General features: G+C 58.2%; 1 protein-coding gene across 2 annotated transcripts; it reads left to right on the top strand.

Moving 5' to 3' along the window:
- Nucleotides 1-4,542: 4,542 nt before the first annotated feature.
- Nucleotides 4,543-15,788, top strand: Sh3bp1 (SH3 domain binding protein 1). 2 transcript variants are annotated; one of them, XM_087213911.1, is made up of 18 exons: nt 4,543-4,750; nt 5,937-5,979; nt 6,208-6,312; nt 7,301-7,377; nt 7,618-7,729; nt 7,809-7,885; nt 8,285-8,432; nt 9,332-9,400; nt 9,557-9,647; nt 9,960-10,105; nt 10,746-10,857; nt 11,182-11,263; nt 11,337-11,417; nt 11,986-12,102; nt 12,680-12,777; nt 12,907-13,045; nt 13,763-13,857; nt 15,062-15,788. In XM_087213911.1, exons 1-18 carry the CDS (start codon nt 4,692-4,694, stop codon nt 15,451-15,453), a joined length of 2,043 nt encoding a protein of 680 aa, XP_087070037.1. In that variant the 5' UTR covers nt 4,543-4,691; the 3' UTR covers nt 15,454-15,788. The 2 variants fall into 2 exon arrangements, with proteins under 2 accessions (XP_087070037.1, XP_004845705.2); XM_004845648.4 differs by having other exon boundaries at nt 12,874-13,045.

Here is a 15,788-nt window from a genome sequence, read left to right as displayed (position 1 = left end):
ATGCACGCCCTGACCTTCCCCAAAGCTGCCTATTCAGACAGGTCTGGAGTTAGGGGTCAGGCTGGGCTCCCCTGGGGAGCTGCATTTTCTGTCCCTTGAAAGGTGACCGCCACCACATGCTGAGGGCGTCAGGACTTCCCAGACCTCATAGCCACATGTCCATCTCTACTTGTCTGGCCAGGGCCAGATGTTTATTTTTTAGTAACCGCAGCACACCATGCTCATATGTTCAAGGAAGCCAGAAGCGACACAGAAGCCTCTCCTGGCCCAGGGATCCCACCTGTGCCCTCCCCTGATCTCTGCAGGTTCCAGCCAGCCCTGCTCTGCAAGTAGTCAAGGGGAGCCTGACCTGGCCCATAGCCACATCTCCCTGCAGCTCCCCATTAATGCATAGAACCACACTGAGAAAATGCAAAAAGCTGAGGCTCTGGGTGTTAAGTGCTGGAGGCAGACAGTGCAGGGCAGAGTGGGGACCAGCAGTCTCAGGGAGTGGTGTCCACTGTGGTGGCGCGCTGCTTCTGCCATCCAGCCACCCATCATCACCACCAGCCCTCTGCCTGCCAGGCCTGTGCTCCTCCAGACTGGGGTCCAGAGCACACACTCCCCCAGGGCCACCAGGACTGTGCCTCAGCCCTGTGCCAGGCCTTTGGGAAACTCCTGTTGGCTTGGGGAGGGGCCAAGGGAGCTCCAGAGTCCCAGAAAGCACACCTGCCCAAGCTGCTGCATTTGGACACTGCCATTGGGAGGGCAGTGCCAGTATGGCCATAGACTAGCAATGTGTCAGCCCGCCTAAGAAGTGTTGACTGCTGCCACCACCTCTGCATCACCACTGGCTGCCCTGCCCACATCCTGCTCAGGCTTCACCAGCAGCAGCTACCCAGAGTGTGAAAATTTTTCACAGACAAATCCATGCCAAGGCTGCTGGGCCCCTCCCAGTGGCCATGGGTTAAGACAGGGAGCATTAATAGCATTCCAGGCAGTGCTTTCTGGCACAGTGGGAAGGGACACTGGGCTTGAGGGCTGTCAGATCTGCCTGCTGGCTTGGCCACCACTTAGCCAGCTGGGGGCCTGGGCCAGCAGCCTAGGTCTGCTCACCTGTAAAATGGGGACAAAGATACCTCACTAGAGGACAAGCTAAGACAAATGACAGTAAGTCCTTTTGTCCCAGGGTGCCCCAGACACATTTTGAGCATAGCTGAGGTAGGAATGGGAGTAAAAGGTCTTTCCTTTCCTGACTTGACTGAATATTGAGTAAACAAGAAATAGTGACAGGTACTTTTTTAAGCATCTTATGCCTTTGTCTTAGTTACTTTTCTCTTATTGCTAAGACAAAATACCCGACATCCAAAGTTAAAGGGGGAAAGGTTTATTTAGCTTGCAGTTTGTAGAGGTTTCGGTCCATAATCACCTGGCTCCAAGGCAGGGCTTGGCAGAGAGGCATTCAGAGAATTTCGTGGCAAGCAGAAGACAGCAAATCCAACAAGAGAGGAGGAGGAGCCCTCAACAGAATCTTTCTGCCCCTTTTATCTTATGCAGATTACTTAGGTCCAGCAGCACTCACTCCCTCAATCCTAGTGCCCTTGAGCCTAGCACTGCACCATAAATCAATTCCAGAAAAAGGCCCACTGACTGGATGAGGCTTTGGGGTGGGAGAGCATCAAGACACAAGCCAGGGCCGGGGATTTAGCTCAGTGGTTTCCCTGACTGCTGTGCAAGCACAAGGATCCGAGTTCGATCCCCGGTACCAAAAAAAAAAAAAAAAGACACAAGCCATGACAGCCTTCATTCATTTAATCCAACAACCCAAGAGGTCCATCTTCCCGAGGAGGATGCCAGGTCTGAGAGGTAGACTGTCTTGCCCAAGATCACTCAGCTAGTGACAGCCAGAGCTGGGCAGGCCAGCTCCATCCACACACCCCCGCTCTGTCCTTGCAGTTTAAGTGTACATTGACACAACATTCTCCCTTGCCATTCAGGTCTTCCGCGTCTACTGAGTTCCCATGACTAAGACAATGGGTCCCAAAGGACTCAGCATGAGCCAGATAAGACCCATACTCTACTCAGGAGAGGCCCAGCCTGGTGGAGATCCACCAAATCAACAAGCCCCTTGGTTGGGGAAGGGAGGGTCAGCTGGTGACTTCTAAGGTTCCTGTCTGCACCCACAGTTCTAAAGAGGCACAATCACAACATTCAGGTATTGAAATTCCTGGGCCTGTCAGGCTCTGATTGCAACATCATTCCTTAGGAATAGCCTATGATCCAACCTTTCAGGCTTCCAGCGGGCTATGATTCAACACAAGTGTGACAAGGGAGGCCCTAAGGTACATGGGTCACTCAGCCAAGAGGTACAGCAGCCCCACCCAACTGAGTCCCAGAAGTCCCCTGGGTCCAGCTGGAGAGGAGCCTAGATCAGGGTGGAGCAGGGAGGGCAAGAGTGTGAGCAGCCTCTTAATGGACTGAGTTGTTTGCTGCCACAGCCCACACTTCTGCCCTGGGCCAGACCAGGAGGGACAGAGGTATAGAGACCTTGCCCTCAGGAACCTTCAGGCCAGATGGACATGCTCAAACTCAGTGTGACACCAGTAGGAGACTGGGCTGGAACAGAGGAGAAGCACCACACGAGAGGTGGCACCTGGGATCAAGTAGCTGACTTGGGAATTTTCAGTTTCCTTGAGCCACACCCAGTAGGTGTCTACCCATTGCAAAGATGGAAAACCAAGCCCCAACAAAGTTCCCTGGCCGGTGGGGAAGGTGGAAGGCCAGGACGAAAACCCAGACATTCCAAGCGGAGCACCACAGTTTAGGAGGCCAGGTCTATACCACACTAGGGTGTGTCCCTCCATCAAAGCAATGCCCAAGCCCCGCCTCCTCTAGAATCACTTTCCCCAAATCACTAGCCAGTAGCCTTCAGGTTGGGGGAAAGGCAACCCTGGCCAGGGCCTTTGATCCTGGGGCCTCCCAACTTACTGCAGATAGGCAGGCTTCTGCTCAGGTGGGCTCCCCTGCAGCAACTGCTGGTTGCCTCCCTCCCTGCCTGTGGGGCTTGCTTGGCTCTCCCTTCAGGGAGTGGAGAGGCAGCCACCTTCCAGTGAGTACCTTCTAGGTACCAGGCCCTGGGCTGGGCACGGAGAAGATGGACCTGTCTGAGGCCAAGGTACTGCCTTTGAAAAGAGCCCAGTCTGTGCACCTCACACAGTAGGTGCTCAAGGAGTCTGGAAGGGGACTGTAGCTAACAATTGCAGAGAGCTGGCTGGCAGGGCCCTCCAGAGCCCCCCACCCTCACCCCACCCCAGGATCCTGTGCTTCAGGGGTGGGGGGCAGGGACAGGAGAACTTATATACAGTTGCCCAGCATGGTTCTCCAGTCTTTCATTAAGCAGCAGTTGTGAAGCACCTACTGTGTGCCCAGCTTGGTTTTGGTACTGGGGATCAAACTCCGGTCCTTGCGCTTGCGCAGCAGACAATGAAACCACAGAGCTAAATCCCTGGCCCCAGCTTGGTTTTAGGTGGAGGACTCAACTCCTACTGAGTTTAGGGGGTAAGAGCAGCACTCATATCATTGCTTCACGGGAAGGATGGGCAGAGCCTGAGGACATCTGCCAGGAGGCAAGAGAGGAGGGCACTTTACAGATGGAAAAGACCCCTCCTGAAGCCCGTGCTCCAGGAGTTTCTGGAGACTGGAGGGCGGCATGACCCCCTTAAAGGGAGGACAGGAGCAGAAACCTGGAGGCTGGAGGGGCAGGCAGAGGTATATCGTCCATTTAGCAGGATGGGCAGGTCTAGGACAGCTGTCCCTTCAGGCCACTAGAGACAGGGAGTGCAGAGTTCCAGGGACTTGACAGAGGGAGTCCTAAGAAGCAAAGGTCAGCCAGGTGTGGTGGTACCTATAATCCCAGAACTCAGAGGGTGAGGCAGGAGGATCACCGTGAGTTTGAGGCCAGCCTGGGCTACATAGTGAGTTGAGGACATCCTGAACTACACAGCGAGAACTTGTCTCAAAAATAAACAGGGCTGGGGATTTAGCTCAGTGGTTCTGCCGCCTGCCTCGCAAGCCCAAGGTCCGAGTTCGGAGTTCGATCCCCGTACCAAACAAACAAACCAACCAAAAACCAAGAAGCAAAGGCCTCAGCGGGGGAGCAAGGGACGAGCAGATGTGGCCTTGGGCTTCAGGCCCTGAGGTCTTCCCGGGAGGAAGTTGAGGCCAGCATCCCTCCAGGTGCCCCAAGGGCTAGGGCAGGTCAGGAGGGCCCGTCCTCGCCCTGTCCCTCCTGGGCACCGAGGACAGAGCCCTTTTCCCGTTCAGAAGGGTGGAAAGATTGTTGGTCCCTAGGGCGGCAGAGCGCGGGCAGGGGCGGGCGGGCTTACCTGCTTCCCGCCACAGGGGCGGGGCGGGGCAGGGGAGGAGCCGCGCTCCACCTGCGACAGCGGGCTGCCACCTTGCCGCGTCGGGGGTCGGCGGGGCCTGGTAACTGGGAGAGAACGGGGAGACAAACTTGGAGCGAGGAGTGACCTGGGGGCCGGGGGCGGAGCCGCGGGCGGGGCGGAGAGAGGCCGAGCGAGCGCAGCGCGGAGGCCCAGGAAGCCCGAGCGCCGCCCACCCATCCGGGGCGCTGCGCGCAAGACCACTGCTGGGCCGGGGACTGCCGGCCTCGACCCCCAGCGCGACCCCGTCGCCGCCAGCCTGGCCCCAAAATGATGAAGAGACAGCTGCACCGCATGCGGCAGCTGGCCCAGACGGGCAGCTTGGGACGGTGAGTGTCGCCCCCTTCCTGGCAGCCCCGCTGTTGCCCTGCAGGACCAGAGCGGGTGTAGACCGGTAGGGGGACCGGAGGGAATGGCGGAGGACAGCTGGGCAGCCTCCCTCCTACCGGCTGGAGTCCTGCCCTCGCTTGCTCCCCTGCGAACGCCACCAGGTTGCCCAGTCAGGGCTGGCCTTGAGGAGAAGTGGCGCCCCGGTCCCCGACAGGGACCTGCAGTGGGGAGAATGCACCCTCTCTGCGCCCTGAGCTTCTGAATCCACAGTCCTATCCAGCCTCACTTGTCCCCTCAGGGTAATGGGGACAGTTACCCACCTCAGACTGCTGGGTGGGGGAGGGGAAGGCGGATTAGGGCCCAGACCTTGGGGGAGGGGAGCAGACAGGGTCCCGGCCTGTTGGAGGAGGGGCCTCCCCTGCCCCGCAGCGTCCTGCCCCTCCTCCCGCCCCAGGCCTTCTGCTTCTCTGTCTTGCTTCTGCTTTTCCCAGGCTCAGGTGGAAACGTTCCCAGGTCTCCCCGTTGCAACTCCTAGTCCCTGAGCTGGTCCACGGAGGCCGGAAGTTTGAGGGGCCTCTGAGGGCCTATCTTCTCTGCTCCTCTTCCCCAGCCCCGAGTTCCCCATTCTCTGGGCCCAGAGGAGGGGACTGGGTGTCCTGAGACTTGTTCTGGTGTCACGAGGGCATGGGCGCCGTGTGCACCAGCAGTCAGGCCACCTTGTTCTGGGCCTCAGCATCCTCATGTGTCCCCGGGCAGGGATTCAGGGCCTGCCCACCCTGCCTGCCGCTGCTGTCCAGAGTCCTGTGGGGCTCACAGCCTGGGAGTCCCAGCTCCCACACTTCCCGTTCTTGGGGCCCGCCTAGGCCTCCTCTTTCCGGGCAAGGCTGGCACTTTGCGGGGTGAGCAGTAGAGAGGCTTTGACCCTGTGTCCCAGAGCAGGGCCCCCTTGAGTTTTGGGGGCCCACCCTCTCTCAGGACACAGCCCAGGGTGGAGGAGGAAAAAGCCGTGAATCCTATTCCCCCCCCATGGAATGTGCTCTGACTGAGATGAAGCCGGGCCACCCAGGGTGGGCCCACCTGGAAGGGGCTGTGAAAGCCGTGGTGTCCAGGTGTCCTGCAGGGGACAGGGGGAGGTGGGAGGTTTCCTAGCTTAGGCTGGCTCAGCACAAGCTGCCCTCCCCACAGCACCCCGGAGACAGCTGAGTTCCTGGGTGAGGAGCTGCTGCAGGTACGTGCCTGGGCGTGGGAGGCAGGCCCATGCAGGCTGGGGAAGGGACTTGGGGCATGCAGGGACGCTGGCTGCCCTGCCCTGAAGTTGAGTCATTCCCTGCACTCTTGGCCATGGGGTCCCCAGGCAGAGGGAGGAGAAAGGCAGTTCCTGCTCAGGGGAGCTACAGGACAGTGAGGGGCTACCGCTGCCCCACAGTCCACTGCCCCCACACCTCCTTCTTCCCAGGTGGAGCAGCGGCTGGAGCCTGCCAAGCGGGCAGCCCACAATGTCCACAAGCGGCTGCTGGCCTGTCTGCAGGGCCAGAGTGGGGCTGACATGGACAAGCGTGTGGTGAGCTCAGGGCTGGGGTCTCCCTGCCAGTATGAGCCTTGGGCACCAGGGGCACTCGGGTACCACTTGAGGCCCCACGGCCTCCTCAACCCCTTCTTGACCCTGCTTCCCTCTGCACCATCCTTGTGGGCAAGGCCAGGCCTCTGGCTGCACCTGAACATCTCTGCTATCATCACACAGAGCAAGCTCTCCACCAGGCACCCTCCTAAGGGAGCGACATTTGAGCTGGATTTTAAGTGACACTCAGGGGTATTAATCAGCAGGCGGCATTTATTGATCCATGTCTGCCAGTCTGTTGCTAAGATGGGATCCACATTGCCTCACTGATTGCTGGCCCCCACCCTAGCAGGAGGTGCTGTTCTACAAATGAGGAAATGGAGGCTTTAAGTTACTCACCAAAGGTCACACTGCTAGCAAGTGACAAACGTGAGGTTTGACCCCTGTTGTCTGTAACTTCAAAGCTAGTGCTATCCATAACCCAGGTGGAAGCATGGAGGGCATGTTTTGAAGTCAGTCAACAATTCTATGAGGCTCAGGCAGAGTTGAGGTTGGGAACAGGGAGGTCAGTGGAAGGTTTGAGCTCAGTGCTCAGTGTTGGCCAGGTCAGCCATGTATCCCCTGGGGAGGAGACAGAGTCCCATTGTCATGCTTGCTCCTCCTTTCTTTCACCCTCAACCTCAGCCTTGACCCTTCTTGCCCTCTGTGCTTGGTAGTTTCCTAACCTGTGATGGGACTTGGTCATTCCTTCCTGCCCAATCAGGTGACCTCTGGGAGAGGGGAAAGGGGACCCCAGTTGGGTAAGGCTCTTACGTGGTCAGCAGGGTCATCACCCCCTCCATCCCATGTTGCACTCCAGTTTCCACTTGAACCTGTGACTATGGCCTCCTGGGTCCCCTTGTCCCCTGCCCTGGGCTCACTGGGTGCTCAGGTGGGTTGGGGAGCCAGCTGCACTTAGGCTCACAGCCCAGCCTGCCCACTGTCCCTGCAGAAGAAGCTTCCCCTCATGGCTTTGTCCTCCACGATGGCAGAGAGCTTCAAGGAGCTGGACCCCGACTCCAGCATGGGGTGAGCATGGCTACCTAAGGGTGCTGAGGTGCAGTCAGGGCTGGGAGGGGTCTGAATCAGCAAGGGCATCCTGGTGGGAAGGATGACCAGGCTGGAAACAGTGTTAGGTTAGTGAGGATGACTAGGGCTGGGCAGGGGCCAAAGGAGTAGGAAGTGATGGGGAGGGGAGGCCCCACCAAGTTGGGGGTAGGGTGGGGTGAGAGCCATCAAGCCTGGGCTCACCGGCCACTCTGTCCACAGGAAGGCCTTGGAGATGAGCTGTGCCATCCAGAACCAGCTGGCCCGCATCCTGGCCGAGTTCGAGATGGCCCTGGAGCGGGATGTCCTGCAGCCGCTCAGCAGGCTGAGTGAGGTGACCCTGCCCCCGGCCCAGCTTCCCTAGCCTCTAGCTCCCTCCCCCAGGCCCCTGAACCCCTCTTGTCTGTCCTCAGGAGGAGCTGCCCGCCATCCTTAAGCACAAGAAAAGCCTGCAGAAGCTGGTGTCTGACTGGAACACCCTCAAGAGCAGGTAGGAGCCCAAAGGAACCTGGGGCAGAACACGGGTGGCCACAGAGCCTGATGCCCCTGCTGCCCTGGGAGGAGACTTCAGGGCCCACAGAGTGACAGCTGGTCCATGGAAGCCCATGTGGTGAGGGTACATGGTTGACCCCAAAGCCCGGAGACCCCCAATCCTCAAAGATCCCAGGATGGCCCATGGGCCCCCATCCTATGGTCTGATCTGGGCGGCTGTGATCACCAAGCCTGCCGCCAGGGGGCACCTCAGAGCACTCAGGCTCAGTCTGGGCAGAGAGCCAAGGGATTTGCATCTGTAGATCCCAGAGCCCTGTGTGGTCCCCATACAGAGGGGACACTTGGCTCTGGGCATGCAGCAGGGCTAGTGACCACCCCACCTTGGGATCATCCACAGGCTCAGCCAAGCCACCAAGAACTCTGGCAGTGGTCAAGGCCTGGGCGGCGGCCCAGGCAGCTATAGCCACACCACAGCGGCTGCCAACAAGGTGGAGACGCTGAGGGAGGAGGAGGAAGAGTTGAAGAGGAGAGTAGAGCAATGTAAGGTGAGGGGTGTGGGCACCCTGGTGTGAGCAGGTACGGTCCCCATTTCACAGAGGAGGAAACTGAGGCTCAGAGGGGACCTGACTTGCCCAAGGCCACCCCCCTAGGAAGCAGCAGGGGTGGGCTTTGGATCAAGACAGTCAGGGGCCAGGCACTATATACTGTCCATTACCTCCTGGCCTCCTCTGTCTGCACCACATGCAAACATGGGAAGCAGGAACAGGATATGAGCACTGGACCCTGGGGTGTATTTGCTGAGTGAATGAAGGAAGGAAGGAAGGAATGAATGAATGAATGAATGAATAGTGCTGCAAGTAAGTGAATGAAAAATGATTATAGTCAGGTGTTGTGGTCATACCTATAATCCCAGCACTCTGAAAAGTTGAGGCAGGAGGAGTGTTAGTTCCAGCCCAATCTAAGTAACTTAGCAAGACCCCATCTTAAAAAATAAAAAGGGCTGGGAATGTGGCTCAGTGCAAAGGCCTTGGACTCAATCCTTTGTCCACCCCCAGCCCCCCCAAAAAAGAATGATGGTAGCCAAACACAGTGATACATGTCTGTAATCTCAGCTACTCAGGAAGCTGAGGCAGGAGGGTCACAAGTTCAGGCCCAGCCTGGGCAACTTAGTAAGAATCTGTCTCAAAATAAAATATAAAATATAAAAAGAGGACTGCATGGTGAGTGATGTCGGGACCCACAGATGAGACTAGAAGCTGTTAAAAGCCCTCAATAGTTTGTGGGATTCCTGGTGGGCTGGCCCCAGTACAAACTTTGGCAGAGAGAGGAGCCAGTGGGGACCCTCCACACACAGTTGGGCAGGTGGCTGTCCCTTCAGAGCTTCAGCTTCTCCACCAGACCCCATGGCTTCCCTGGTGTAAACTCTCCTCTCTGTGTCCCCAAGGATGAGTACTTGGCCGACCTGTACCACTTTGCCACCAAGGAGGACTCGTACGCCAACTACTTCATCCACGTGAGTCCAAGACTTGGCCCCAGCCATCAGAGCTCGGGGGTAGATGCCAGAACCAAGGGGTACCAGGACCCCTGAGAGATGGCGAGGTCTGCTCCAGGGACCCCTGGGAAGGCTCCACCCCCTCAGTCCCCTGAAGGTGTCGCTCTGTCCCCACAGCTCCTGGAGATTCAGGCTGATTACCATCGCAGCTCACTGAGCTCTCTGGACACCGCCCTGGCTGAGCTGAGGGAGAATCACAGCCAAGCAGGTGGGCACCTTGGCTGGCCAAGGGAGCCATGGATGAGCTCTGGGCAAGGGAGGCCCAGGTTAGGTTTGCATGGAGAGGTTACTGCTCTGTGGAGGGTGGCATGAAAGGGGCAGGACCACAGCCAGGAGACCTTCTAGGAGTCAGAAGGGAGGAGATGGTGGACCAGTGGAGGTTGGGCAGTTCCACAGGGGGATGGTGGATGGTTCCAGATGTGCACATGGAGGGGGGTGCACAGTGGTACCACCTTGGGGATGCCCCCGACTGCCCAGCGGTGGGGGGGCCCTGGGCCGCTGATCTGTCTCATCCCTGCAGACCCCTCCCCCTCGATGACGGCCAACCCCTTCTCCAGGGTGTATGGGGTGTCGCTGGGGACACACCTGCAAGAGCTGGGCCGGGACATCGCCCTGCCCATCGAGGCCTGTGTGCTGATGCTGCTGTCTGAGGGCATGCGGGAAGAGGTGTGGAAGGGGCATCAGGGCCCTCGAGCTGCCCTCACTGTTCACACACTGCCCTGTGCTGGTGCCTGTAGTTCCCATTAGAGCAAGGTCCCAGGAGCAGGCATGGCTGCCTGTGGACTGAGGGTCGCTACCTCCCTCATGCCGGAAGCCTGTGGCACTCCTTGCCACACGTAATGATTCCCTGTTGGCTCCATTTTGGAAAGAGGAGACAGGCAAAGAGGGAAACACGCCCTGAGTCACACAAGGAGGTGACATGGAAACCAAGGGCTCCACAGTGCAGTCACTGTCACAGGCTGCCCCTACCTGTCCTCTGTACCTTACTGATGATGTCAGTGCATTGGCCCCTCCCTAAGACTATAGGTGGATAATATCCAAAGATAAAAAGACTTCCTGTCAGTCCTACTGGCCCTGTTTTTCCTTTCTACTCCTGACCAGGTTCCTGTCTCCCCATGGCTTTCCTCAGCTCCCCCAGAATTTCTAGCACTGCTCTTTGCTCAGAATTACAGAGCTGGAAGTCGAGTCCACTCTGCCCACCAGACCCTTGGGCACAGTGAGGGCACAGGCTATGGGCAACCCAGGGCTTCCAGCCGGTGTCCTACCCTGCCACCTGCCATGACCTACACCCCCTCTTGTGCCCCAGGGCCTCTTTCGTCTGGCCGCAGGGGCCTCAGTGCTGAAGCGCCTCAAGCAGACGATGGCCTTGGATCCCCACAGCCTGGAAGAGTTCTGCACGGACCCACATGCTGTGGCAGGTGCCAGAACTGAGGAGTCCTGGGTGGGAGGGGTGGGGGGCACCTCCCTGAAATAACCCCATGATGGCCCTGCTTTAAGGACTGATATTCTGCAGAGGAGACTTAGGGTTTCTAACAGGGTTTGCAGTGAAACCCTGAAATGCATGTACATTTTTCTGGGGACACGATCACTAACCGTTTTGTCAAAAGGGCCGTGGCCCAGACCTGGACATGTTAGTGGGAGCAGGGACTGGAGGTTCCTTCCACGTGGAGACAGGTGGACACTGGGGGTGCAGGGGGCAGGTTGGAGGCTGCCTCTAACCTTGTTCCCTGCCCCTGCTTCAGGTGCCCTCAAATCCTATCTCCGGGAGCTGCCAGAGCCCCTGATGACCTTTGACCTTTATGATGATTGGGTGAGAGCAGCCAGGTGAGCCGTGGGGATGAGAGAGATGGGGAGGAAGAGGCTGCAGAGCCTGGCCTCACTGGCTTATTCTCCTCAGCCTGAAAGAGTCTGGGGCCCGGCTAGAGGCCCTCCGAGAGGTGTGCGACCGCCTGCCCCCTGAGAACCTCAGCAACCTCAGGTGAGCCCGGGCCACCTTCCTGGCCACCCCCGGAGCCAGAGCCCTGCTGGGACTTGGGGCCCTGGGTTGTTGAAGTCGGGTCCTGTCTCCAGGTCCTAAGCCATACTTCTGAAAACACAGCTTTGCTGTATGGGCTGTGTTTCTTTATACTAGACATTGAAATAAATACCTTGAACTTTGCCCCACCCCTGCCAACCATGGTGTGGCCCTGGGAGTAAGTCAGTGTTGTCACCTGGAAAATGCAGACCAGAACAGTCCCCACCCTGCGGCAAGGCTGGGATTCTCATAGCTCTGTGCCTGACATGTTTGGCATTTAATAAGTGGATCAGCTGATTTAACTATTAAAAGTTTAAAACTGGGGGCTGGGGGTGTAGCACAGTGGCAGTGGCCTAGCATGCATAAGGCTGAGTTCTATTCCCAGCACTCCAAAAATAAAAAGTTAAAAGCCACCCTGTATGATTCCTTTCCACTCTGGAAATACAGGGCTGGGAGGTTCTCAGGCCTCGGCATGATGGGTGTTTATGGCCCAAAGTGCCCCAGCCCCATCCCAAGCCTACCTTCTGCCCAGGTACCTAATGAAGTTCCTGGCCCGGCTGGTGGAGGAGCAGGACGTAAACAAGATGACACCCAGCAACATTGCCATCGTTCTGGGGCCCAACCTGCTGTGGCCACCTGAGAAAGAAGGGTGAGGAGCCATGGGCAGGGGAAGATGACAGAAGGGAAGCAGTCCCCTCCCAAGCCATCTGCTGCTTACTTCCCCAAGGCCTCAGTTTCCCCATGTGTAGAGATGGGCCGGCTCCTGACCCAAGGCTGCATGAGGAGCAGCCTGAAAGTCCAGGACCCCACAGGCCTTTGGACACAGGCATTCTGGGTAAGGGCAGCACTGGGCTGCAGGGTGGCCTGAGCTGGAGGCTGGGAGCCCAGAGATGGGCTTGAGGAGTCACTCTTTGGACCTCCACTTCCTCATCTGTAAATTGAGGAGAGACTGTAAAAGCTTTCAGGGGCTTTGCTTTGGGAATCAGATGACGTCGTGAGAAGTGTTACAAACTGTAAAGTGCTGAGGCATGTGAGGAATCATCGTTACTTCCCGGGCCCCACATGGCGCACAGATTTCGTCAGTGTGTGGAGACAGTTGCTGGTTAGGGACTGTCTGGATCCGAGAACAGGGGACAGGGCCCTTGACTGACTAGGGACATCTGTCGGGGTGCGGGACTGAATCTTTTCCAGGTGGATGACTTACTTTGTCTCCTTTTCTGTGCCAGGAACCAGGCCCAGCTGGACGCAGCCTCCGTGTCATCTATCCAGGTGGTGGGCGTGGTCGAGGCTCTGATACAGAACTCGGACACCCTCTTTCCTGGAGGTGAAGCTCCTGCCTCTGAGAAGCTCCCCCTGGGTCCCCTCCCCTGCCCAGGCTGGTGAAGGCTCTGAATTTGAGACCTGCTCTTTCTGTCCCCAGACATCAACTTCAATGTGTCCGGCCTTTTCTCAGCCCTCGCCCCCCAGGACAAGGTCGGCGATGGACCAGCTGCTGAAGAGTCGCCACTTGTTTCTATGCCCACTCCAGCAACCACCCCGGCCCCAGCCCCAGCCTTGGCCCTGGGCTCAGCCTTAGTGGTACCCAAGGAAAGGTAGGAAACAAGGAGTATGAACTGCCCCTCTCCTGGCCTCTCTCAGGACTTAGGAAAGGTCATTATTGCTATTTTCATCTGAAAGACCTATCTCCCAGTTCCCAGGCAGGGACCTGGGGGTGATCCCCTGCTTAGCCTTAGATGTGACTCCTTATTCTTTCTGTGGTGATTAACTGAGCACCTACTATGTGCCAGGCACTGTTTCAGGCCCTGTGGATTTAGGGAGCTAGGAGGTGGTCATTCAGGAATTTGTAAACACCTTCCAGTCTTCTCCCCAATCCTTTAAGTCCAGAAGGGCTTTTTTTTTTTTTTGGTACCAGGGATTGAACTCGGGTCCTTGTGCCTGAGAAGCAGGCACTGGAACCACTGAGCTAAATCCCCAGCCCAAGTCCAGAAGGGCTTCGTGGGGTGGTGTTGCCTCTGTACCAAGCAGGAATTGTTCAGTTTCCCACAGACTGTGTGGCCCACACCGGGTTCCCTCTGGTGACCCAGGCAAATAAGTGCTGTCTTTGAGCTGGCATCACAGGGTTGTGGAGAGTAGCATGTCCCCAGAGGTGTCTGTGATGTTGGGGAATAGGGGGCACCCTGGGGGCTGAGTGGGGAACCACAGGAAAGGCCTTCCTGGGGAGCAGAGACCTGGGAGTCTCCCCAAGGTTGCAGGTGAATTTTAGGAGATGGCCAAGCCTGCCCCGCCCCTCTCCTGTCCTTCTCTCTCAGGACAGAGTCGGAAGTGCCACCCAGACCAGTCTCGCCCATGGTCAACAGGAGCGCCTCGGGGACAGCTGCCCCAGCAGAGGACACGGCCCGGAGGAGTGAGTTGGCTGTGGGAGCGGAGAAGGGGCCAGAGAGGGTGGGAAGCGGGGCAATCCCAGGCCACCTGTCCCTTTAGACCACCAGGGGAGACCACAGATGCAGGAGGTGGGAAGCCCAGCTTCCCTGCCTGGCACTGTAGGTTCAGGTTCAGCTCTGTGACTGGGCAAGTGACCTTGCCAGTCCTAGTCTCAGCTTCCTCCTCTGTGGGATGGGACAGTAACTGCACTTGCCTTGAAGGGCCCAGTGGAGAAAGACAGGCTGAAGGGAGAGGGTGGGACTCCAGGACCAGAAAAGAGAAAGCCTGGTATTCCGAGTTGCAGAAGCCCGGAGGTCACAGAGGGCTGAGGGAACAGGAAGAGGTGGGCGCAGGGAACCCTCTCCTGAGACCTCTGATGCACTCACCTGTCACCTGGGTCCAACAGGTGAGAAGGGCAGGGAGTCTTCACCAGGGCCACGGGCACCCTTGGGAGGTCCCACCGGCCCTGGGCACCTAGCATGGCCACCTGGGGCACTGTGTCAGGCAGCTCCAGGAGCAGGTGGGCCACCCAGGGAGCCTCCTGGATAGGAGGTGGCCAGGGCATTTGCTCAAAGCACTGTCATCACAGGAGCTATGGGCTCTCACCTCTCACCAATGAGGAAAAAGCAGTGGGGGGGGGGGGCAGGCAGGGTCCACCCTAGATCTCCAGCAGGTGGAGCTAGAGCGGGAGTCCCAACCCTCACGCCCACCCCTCACAGGGTTGGATCTTTGGGAGCCAGGGTGGGGTAGCTCGGGTGGGCTTCTGAGAGGAGGTGAGCAAGACCCAGGTGTCCGCACGAACACACGCTGCCTGTTTATTCAGGTGGGTATAGAGGCCTACTGTGTGCACAGCACAGGGCTAGGCAGCCACTCACACAGTGCCCTCGCTAGCTTTATGTTGTCATGAGGGAGACAAGCAGTGACCAAGAGGAAATGGATGCGATCATTTCAGAGAATAAGTCCTGTAAAGACAGGGGTGGGGCAGGGCGCTGCTGCAGTGAGGGTGGTTGGGGAGGCCCTGACGGAGTAAAGTTTGTGAAGGGAGACCTGCTGATGAGTGGCTGGCTGTGGCAAGTGTCCATTACAGAAGGGACAGCATATACAAAGGTCCTGAGGTGGGGCCGAGCTCGGCGGAGGCACCACAGGCTTGTGATGTTGAACCCCCTCCCATTTTCCTTCCTCCACAGCCAAGCGCCCCGCGCCGGCCCGGCCCACCTTGCCACCCCCCCAGCTCTCCAGCACCCGCTCCTCTCCAGTCCCTGCCCCGACCCCCAGTAGCCCTGTGACTCCTCGGGCTCTGCCCCGCCGACTGGTGGGCAGCAGCCTCCGGGCTCCCACAGTGCCACCCCCATTGCCCCCTGTTCCCCCTCAACCTGCCCGACGCCAGAGCCGACGTTCCCCGGCCTCCCCCAGCCCGGCCTCCCCTGGCCCAGCCTTCTCAAGCTCACCTACGCAGGTGGAAGCGCAGAAAGTGCACACAGAGGATGGGGGGCCCCCTGAGGCTGTAGGTGGGGTCTCTACCCCACAAGCTGTGCCCCCTCAGCCCCGGCCCAGGGGCCTTGCCTCCGAGACTGACTGAGCATGCAGCTCCACCCTGACTGGCCCGCAGTGTCCCCGTCCTCCTGGGGCAGCTCTCGGCTCTCCCAAAGGGTGGGGGCCCCCAGCATTTACCCACAAGTGCCTCAGTGCCTGCAGGGTCGGCCACCATGGCCAGGAGGGCTCCGGACAGCCCTCTGCTTCCTGACCTTTTCCATCCTGAGCTTGAGAGTCCCTTCCACTCCCCACCCTCTGGCAGGGTCCCAGGGAAGCCACTAGAAGGAAGGACAGGCTTGCCTGCTCCTATAAGACTTACTTTTCTCTTGCCAACATATTTTTTGTAAGGCTGGTAAATAAATTATTTTGGACAAAACTGGA

Source organism: Heterocephalus glaber, unplaced genomic scaffold (genome assembly GCF_053883595.1).
Source record: "Heterocephalus glaber isolate CG9 unplaced genomic scaffold, H.glaber_assembly_v1.0 deba00001444, whole genome shotgun sequence".
NCBI lineage: Eukaryota > Metazoa > Chordata > Mammalia > Rodentia > Bathyergidae > Heterocephalus > Heterocephalus glaber.
The sequence above is the reverse complement of the archived record's forward strand: the minus strand, read 5'-3'. Positions and strand labels throughout refer to the sequence as shown.